The sequence below is a fragment of the Capsicum annuum genome, chromosome 8, assembly GCF_002878395.1.
Source record: "Capsicum annuum cultivar UCD-10X-F1 chromosome 8, UCD10Xv1.1, whole genome shotgun sequence".
Taxonomy (NCBI): domain Eukaryota; kingdom Viridiplantae; phylum Streptophyta; class Magnoliopsida; order Solanales; family Solanaceae; genus Capsicum; species Capsicum annuum.
This window is the reverse complement of record NC_061118.1, coordinates 146,618,407-146,627,630: the sequence shown is the minus strand read 5'-3', so window position 1 is coordinate 146,627,630 and position 9,224 is coordinate 146,618,407. Positions and strand designations below refer to the sequence as shown.

The 9,224-nt window shown below is 34.6% G+C and overlaps 1 protein-coding gene across 1 annotated transcript in view; it reads right to left on the bottom strand.

The window, feature by feature from the left end:
- Positions 1–4,128: 4,128 nt before the first annotated feature.
- LOC107839274 (protein NEDD1-like) overlaps positions 4,129–9,224 on the bottom strand; it is a 6,929-nt gene continuing 1,833 nt past the window's right edge. Inside the window, exons 3-4 of the mRNA XM_047395543.1 lie at positions 7,579–7,639; positions 4,129–4,249 (exon numbers count right to left, since the gene is read on the bottom strand). Of these exons, the coding sequence (XP_047251499.1) occupies positions 4,129–4,249; positions 7,579–7,639 (182 nt within the window). The remainder of the gene's footprint in view (positions 4,250–7,578; positions 7,640–9,224) is intronic.

Below are 9,224 nucleotides of genomic sequence, written 5' to 3'. Positions count from 1 at the left end.
AAAAACGGAATTTTACTTTCTGTTCATGACGCTTCTGAAAAATGAAATTTTACTTTTTGTTTAGGACCCTCCTGAAAAATGGGATTTTACTTTATGTTAAAGACCCTCCTGAAAAATGGGATTTCACTATATGTTCAGGACCCTCCTGAAAAATGAAATTTTACTTTCTATTCAGGACTCTCCTGAAAAACGAGATTTTACTTTCTGTTCAGGACCCTCATGAAAAATGGAATTTTATTTTCTGTTCAGGACCCTCCTGAAAAATAGGATTTTACTTTCTGTTCAAGACCCTCCTGAAAAAAGGGATTTTACTTTATGTTCAGGACCCTCCTGAAAAATAAAATTGTACTTTCTGTTCAGGACTCTCCTGAAAAATGGGATTTTATTTTCTGTTCAGGACCTTCTGAAAAATAGGATTTTACCTTCTATACAGGACCCTCCTGAAAAATGGGATTTCACTTGATGTTCAGGACCCTTCTGAAAAATGAAATTTTACTTTTTTTTCAGGACCTTCCTAAAAAATGGGATTTCACTTTATGTTCAGGACCCTCCTGAAAAATGAGATTTTACTTTATGTTCCGAACCCTCCTGAAAAATGTGATTTTACTTTCTATTCAGGACCCTCCTGAAAAATGGGATTTTACTTTCTGTTAAGGACCGTCCTGAAAAATAAGATTTTACTTTATGTTCAGAACCCTCCTGAAAAATGAGATTTTACTTTCTGTTTAGGACCCTCCTGAAAAATGGAAATTTACTTTATGTTTGGGACCCTCCTGAAAAATGGGATTTTACCTTCTGTTCAGGAATCTCCTGAAAAATGGTATTTTACTTTACGTTCAGGACCCTCCTGAAAAATGAAACTTTACCTTCTGTTCAGGACCCTCTTGAAAAATTGGATTTTACTTTCTATTCAGGACTCTTCTAAAAAATAGGATTTTACTTTCTGTTTAGGACCCTCCTGAAAAATAAAATTTTACTTTATGTTCAGGAGCCTCCTAAAAATGAGATTTTACTTTATGTTCAGGACCCTCCTGAAAACTGGAAATTTACTTTCTGTTTAGGACCCTCCTGAAAAATGAGATTTCACTTTATGTTTAAGACCCTCCTGAAAATGGGATTTTACTTTCTGTTCAGCACTCTCCTAAAAAATAGAATTTTACTTTATGTTCAGGACCCTCCGGAAGAATGGGATTTTACTTTATGTTAAGGATCCTCCTGAAGAATGGGATTTTACTTTATGTTCGGGACCCTCCTGAAAAATAAGATTTTACTTTCTATTCAGGTCCCTATTGAAAAATTGGATTTTACTTTCTATTCTGGACTCTCCTAAAAAATGAGATTTTACTTTCTGTTCAGGACCCTCCTGAAAAATAAAATTCTACTTTATGTTCAGGAGCCTCCTAAAAAATAAGATTTTACTTTATGTTCAGGACCCTCCTGAAGAATGAGATTTTAATTTATGTTCAGGACTCTCCTGAAAAATGGGATTTTACTTTATATTCAGGACCCTCCTGAAAAATGAGATTTTACTTTCTGTTCAGCACCCTCCTAGAAAATGAAAATTTTACTTTATGTTCAGGACCCTCCTGAAAAATGGGATATCACTTTATGTTCGGGAACCTCCTGAAAAATGGGATTTTACTTTCTGCTCAGGACCCTCCTAAAAAATGAGAATTTACTTTCTTCCAGGACCCTCCTGAAAAATGGGATTTTAGTTTTTGTTCAGGACCCTCCTGAAAAATGGGATTTTACTTTCTGTTCAGGATCCTTCTGAAAAATAAGATTTTACTTTCTGTTCAGCACCCTCTTGAAAAATGAGATTTCACTTTATGTTCAGGGATTTTACTTTATGTTCAGGACCCTCCTGAAAAATAAAATTTTACTTTATGTTCAGGACCCTCCTTAAGAATGGAAATTTACTTTCTGTTCATGGCCCTCCTGAAAAATGGGATTTTACTTTATGTTCAGACCCTTCTGAATAATAGGATTTTACTTTATGCTCAAGACCCTCCTGAAAAATGGGAATTTACTTTCTGTTCAGGACTCTCATGAAAAATGAGATTTTACTTTATGTTCAGGACTCTCCTGAAAAATGGGATTTTACTTTCTGTTCAGGACCCTCCTGAAGAATGGGATTTTACTTTATGTTCAGGACCCTCCTGGAGAATGAGATTTTACTTTATGTTCAGGACCCTCTGAAGAATGATATTTTACTTTATGTTCAGGACTCTCCTGAAAAATAGAATTTTACTTTATGTTCAGGACCCTCCTGAAAAACGGAATTTTACTTTCTGTTCTCGACCCTCCTGAAAAATGAGAATTTACTTTCTATTCAGGACCATCCTAAAAAATGTAATTTTACTTTTTGTTCAGGACCCTCCGGAAAAATGAGATTTTACTTTCTGTTCAGGACCCTCCTGAAAAATAATATTTTACTTTCTGTTCAGCACCCTCCTGAATAATGAGATTTTACTTTATGTTCAGGACCCTCCTGAAAAATGAGATTTCACTTTATGTTCAGGACCCTCCTGAAAAATTGGATTTTACTTTTTGTTCAGGACCTCCTGAAAAATGGGATTCTACTTTATGTTCAGGACCTCCCGAAAAATGAGATTTTACTTTATGTTCAGCACCCTCATGAAAAATGAAATTTTACTTTCTGTTCGGATCCCTCTTGAAAAATGGGACCACGCTTTCAAAAATGTAATATTGCTTATGATAATCTTTGTGTGGGATAGTTTTAGTTCTAGTTTTGGTTTTGATTAATTTTCGTTCTAGTTTTGATTTTGGTTTCAAGAGCCCGCCTGAAGAATAGGGTGATGAAATTGAAAGTCGGGAGCCCGCCTAAAGAACAAGGTGATAAAATTGAAGGTCAGGAGTCCGCCTGAAGAACAACATGGTGATGAAATCACAAGTCAGGAGCCCGCCTGAAGAACAGGGTGATGAAATCGCAAGTCAGGAGCCCGCCTGAAGAACAGGGTGATGAAGTTTAAAGTCAGAAGCCCACCTGAAGAACAGGGTGATCAAATGGCAAGTCAGGAGCCAGCCTGAAGAACACGGTGATGAAACTCAAGTCAAGAGTCCAAAGGAGCTGCGTAGATAGGATTTTTGTAATGTCATTTATGTTTTAACTTGTAATTTTTATTTTCATGTAATGACAAAGCCGCGGACCAGAACCTCGATGGAACCCCACTCGACTTTCCAACTCGGTATAATCCATTTCCTTCCAATCCTTTGAGAAACCTGTTACTTGATTCCCTCATAACTTAGATGGGTAGGGTGTCCTAAGTTAAGACTCGGTTGCTCCTCTTCCTTCTATTTTTCCTTCAAATAATGATCGGGATAAAATTCTGTCTTGTTGTCTACTTCTTTATTTGAAAACACTTTGTGTTTACATTCAAAGGGGGCATAATGTAGACACTTAATTTCTTCCCTCCCCGATATCATTTTTACCTTATTCTACCGCGTACCCACCTCGTGTGATAATCTCCACAAAATACAAAAATAACAACCCCTAGCTAATTGTATCTTATCCTTAAACCTATCCAATCAAAATAAACCACATCACATTCTACCCTTACCCTCACCTCACTACCCCACCTACCCTACCCCACTACCACACAATTCTCTCACCAAGACGACACTACATTCAAAAGAAATGGGATTCTTCACTCATCTGGGATTTTTTTTTACTCACAGAAACCCACTCAAAAAACAATCATCATTATTACATGAGAAGCATATTCCCTTAATCATCATCTTCTCCACATAATTCTATACATACGCATACTCACAAACATCACTTACACACACAAAAATCAGTGATCTCCATTTTCCTTTCTCATGCACCATCATTCACACATTAATACACACATATCCGATCAAGAGAGGGAGGTATTGAGTGAAAAGAGAAGGAGCTTGGGAGAGAAAGAAAGGTTACGAGTGAAGAGAGAGAGATCGTGAGGTAGGGAAATATAAGAAAACAGAGATATACGAGAGGAGAGATCGAGAAGATGAAACCGGTGACAAAATAGTTTTTCCGGCGAACACTCGCCGAAATACGCCAACCCAGCACCGTCGCATCATCGGAGATAGCTCAGAACTGCCGGTCAACCTGCTAAAAATGGCTTAAACAGCACCCCCATCCCCAATTCGATCCGAATCCAAGCCAGCAATCGCCTCTTTCTCAATTTTCCGTTGAACTGTCGCCAGAAATGGTGAGCCAGCGACCGGAGTGACGCAATCTGAGCTGCTCAATATATTTCAACCAAATTTCACCTGACCACGATCGAAAATCAAAATGGGTTAGTTGGTTCGCTCGGGTTAATTCGAATTTTGTTGGTTTGTTCAAGTTGCGGGTTCGACGTTGAGGTTTCAATTGGGTCGAGGTTTCGTTGCTCCTGAATTCTGGTCCATCATTGATTGTTTGGAATAAAATCAATATTGAGGTCCAATTCTATCTCTTATTCCTCTTTTCGTGAATATTTTTGAATGGTGTGAATTTTGGTTTTTTTTTTTTGTTGAGATGATTTTACTCCTCGTTATTTAATTGTTAATTTTAATGTGAGGCATGTTAATCACTGTGGGTGAAAATCCAATTTGATTTGAGGTTTAGTTTGATTCGAGGCGGAAGTTAAAAGTTGATAAAGTGAATATTGTTGTTTTGATTCATTGATATCGAACTTGATAGTATCATGATAGGTCGAGTGGGGTAGACAAACGTAAGTTGGGTAGGCAAAGTTTAGGATTTGTGATTATTGAATGATAAAGTCTTTGTGGAATGTTTTTTTTTTATTTATGCTTTGGGATCTATTGTATTCATTTGATCGGGGAATGCCCCGAGGGACTTGTATTGATTTACCCGGGGAATGCCCTGAAGTATCATGTACTTGAAGGCGGTGCACAATAAAGGCCCGAAATATCGGGTGGAGAAAGAAATGGAGTGTAGTTTAGGATTAGCCTAGAATAGAGTAGGTTTATATTTTCGTATTTTTTTTAATTTCGGAACTGTATAATTGGACTGGACACTAAATTTTGGATTGTTTTTGTTTTGTTTGTTTGATTGATTATTTTGCGTGCTTTGTGTGGTTTATACATTTGTAGTGTCAAATTAGCCGATACGCTCTACCAAGAGACCGTGGTCGAACCACGGGACCGAAGGGTGCCTAACACCTTCCCTTCGATCAACAGAATTTCTTAGCCGGAATCTCTGTTCGCGGATTAGTTTTAAAGTCAAAACCGTTTTGAAAGGGATTTCCAAATGTGACTTGGCACACCGGATTATGCCAAGTGGCAACTCTGAGTTTTGAATATAAAAAGTCCTTTTCGAAATAAATTTTCATATTTTGTCACTTTAATAATAAAAATCCTTTCGAAACTTAATATCAAATCTTTTTTTTGGAGTTAAAAAAAAGGGGTGTGACAATTGTATAATATTAAAAGTATATAATATATATATATATATATATTGTTTATTGTATCAAACTATGGAGGTGAAACACATCGTCTGTTGTCTAAAACATATGTATAGTTTAAGGACAAAGATTTGTTCCAGTACCCTTGACCTATATTACACCGCTTTGTTCAATCTAATATTAATTTTTCACATTTGTAATTAATATAATTAAAAGACATTTATAATTGTAACTACTTTTAAAAGCTTAGCTAAAAAGACAATTCTAAGATAAAAGTAACTGTGAGACATAAAAAAGAGTAGAATCTTTAAAAAAGAAAGGGAAAAAGAAGCCAAAAAAAGCATGGGCCATTAAAGATGAAAATGAAAAGGGTCGAATTGTATTGTACCGAAAGTTAGTGATTGATTACGTGGATATACCCAAAATGGGAAGGGCCCATCCCTTAGTAGCTATTTATCGGGTTTTAAAATTTAGGTGCTAGTTTTGCGAAATTATTTTAGTTTTAGGTATTATTTTTGTCCTTTCCCCATTTAAAAACAGGGTTTTTTAGCCCCGCCAGAATAAGTCTGTAGCCCGTGGGGCTTGAGCAATGTATCTTAGGCTAGCTCGTGGGTCGGTCCATAAGTCAAATACATGCAACTATTTAGATTGTTTGTTAGTATTTTTATTTGATTCAAAAGATATCATGTCAAAAATTATTTAATTTTGCTGTTAGGAGTATTTTTTGGAGTGTTGGAGACTTGATTAACAAGTATTAACACTGTGTAATATTGTCCGATAATATTTATGTTTATTAACATTTTAAAATTAAATTATAAAATATTATTTTTTAAAAGTGGGCTGGCCCATGAGGCACGCAACACACAGAGTAATGGTGTGGGCTTGATGTTTTTTAGCCAATCATTTTGATGGGTTAGTTCGATCTGGTCCGTTAAACTTAAAGCCCGTGTGGACTAGCCTGGATGGGTTGGGTCGACCATATTAACAGCTCTAGGATGGGGTTTTAATTGGAAATGAAATTGGGCTTATCAGGTTCGATTTTGAATAACATTGATATTAATTGGGTAAAAGTGGCTAGATTTTAAATAGATCTGGACTAAAGATTGCTAATATTTAATTAAGAAAATACGACATATGTATGTGATTCAGTAAACATATCACTGATATGTAATGTAGTAAGTACTATTTTTAAATATATTATACGAACTTTATGATAATTAATAGGAAAATTAGAAATAAATAATATATTTTTCAAAATATGTCAAGATAATAATAAAATGCGTGGCTTATTGAATAAATAATTAAGTAAAGGGAATTAATTTTGAAAAGATCTAAAAATTATTAATTAGAAAAATAACAGGGTTATGATACATATTATTGGAAGTCAAAATTATATTAGGGTGTCAACAACATGTATTATTAGTTTAAATTCAAAGTCAAATTTAAGTATGGTCAAGTTAAATGTGTAGATATCACAACCAATAATAATGTTGCTGCCATTTGAGTGGCAAACAATCTCTCCTTGTCTGCAATTCCATAGAGCAACAAACATGATCAGCAAAACTAATGTCTACAAAAGTGGATCCTTCCTAAGTAGTATTTTATAATAAACTTCATTATTATTGATCTTATCAAGTATTAGAACCACATATGTGTCACATTAGAAGTGTTTTATAATAAACTTCATTGTTGTTGATCTTATCAAGTAGTAGAGTTACATTCGTGTTACATTAGAATGTGAAAATCTTAGATTTTCATCTTTTCTTCTATCCTAACTTGTAAGATCAGAGTAACTCAAATGCTTAACAACATGAACTTACTCGTGGATCATTTAAACTGTTTAATTTATATGATGTTTAATTAGAATAAATGTCCTATTTAACCCCCCAAAAATGTCCCATGAATCACTTTATTTATATATGTTTTGAATATCTCTTCCTTTTGCTTCTTTCTTTCTTTCTTTTTTTCCTCGTTTTGGTTGGGGAATTAATGTAAGGTAGGGTACAATTTGTTGCTTCAGTGGTCTGCAGCTGCCTGTTTTTAACTTGATCATTTTGTTTACCTTTCTTCTTTTTTTGCCCTTTTCATGAGGTAGTATTATATTCCTTGAAAGACAAGTTTTATCTGCATTAGCTGTTCATTGCCCCCACATGCATTAATTCACCTTCCAATATTTTGCATGCAAAAAGGCCTCCATTTTGAAAGAGAAGTTTCAAAATGAAATTCTGAGTAAAAGCCAAATACGTACAGCACTGAAATTATAAAAGTAGCCTACTAAAGGAAATTTGAAATACTGTTATATACATGTGTCGACAAATTAATTTGGAAATTTGGTCAAGTGGAACTAATTAATATAAGTTGCATTGTAAGCTCTACAAGTACACTCACAAACAGATTAATATATACTAGTCAAGTAAAATAGACAAAATCGACTCTTTAATCAAACCATGATGCTAATCACTTGCATTATACTCCAATTTTTCAAAAGGAGTGGATAAAAAAAAAAGGAAAAATAACATAAATTTCGACAGTTTAGAGCTTAATTACAGAATATCTTGATATTTTGCATAATTACTGAAATTTGTCAAGATAGATAATTAGCTCTCGATACATCAAATGAAGATATATTTTTTCTTTATAAAGACATACAATTAGCTCTCGATATATCTTTTTCGATTTTGGGTATGTTGTCATACATAATATATCCAAAGAAGATACATTTTTTTTTCCTTTTGTAAAGATATATAATTAGCTCCTGATATGTTTTTTCTGATTTTGGATTTGTGGAGATACATAATTAGCTCCCAATATATTCTTTGAAGATACATAATTAGTTGAAATTTTTATAATTATTTTATAAAAATAAAAATTATATAAATATGATAAGTCAAGACGTATATTTATGCTATTTTTAAAAAACTAACCTTATAAATTAAACAACTGGCCCATCTCAAAATACACTAGTAAAAAACGTTGGGCATCACCCATATTGGGGCTGTCCAAAATAGTGGTAATTATAATTGCTCCTGCCTCGAAGATATATGGGGCTCAAAATAGGCACGAGCGTCATTACATATAATTGTCTTACACTTGTCTCAAAAATGACCAATTATCACTTTGCCCATTTTGTGTAGGAGCAATAAAGGGGGGAATTCGCATAAATATATATATAGCCCTCCACTCAACAAAATTAGCCGGCAAATGTGACTTTGATCATAAATTTTTCGAATCTCTCCTTGCATTTTGTTATATAGTTTTTAGATATGTTAAATTTCTTTTGAAACATTGAAGAATCTTTGTCCGAATTGAATTCAATATGAATATTAGTTAGTTTGATAGATGATGGAATATTTATATTGATTAGAGGTTGGCCCCAATTATGTAACTTATTTCTCCCTAAGAAAATGGATGTTGGCCTAAGAAAATGGATGTTGGTCTAACTCAAGCAAGCTAAGTGGGAATAATCTAAGACCGTATGAGAAAGCTAATGAATCATCACCTTTTGATTTGAGAACTCAACACTCCACAAGTCTATCAACACCCCTAGGACTAGACAATATATGACAGAGAAAATCCTTATCTAAGTAGAATTTTATATACAATTCTTATTCCTACTCATATTCTAACACTTATACTGAATATATAGGTGTCAAACGGGCCGAGCCGGGCCAACTCAGAATCGGTCCTTCCATTTTAACCGGGTTGAGGGCCGGTTAAGGGCCGGTTTTGACGCTAGCCAGGCCGGGCCAATCAGTAAAAAAATTAAAACCCACCCTAACCCGGCCCACTTAACCCAATCCGGTCAAACCC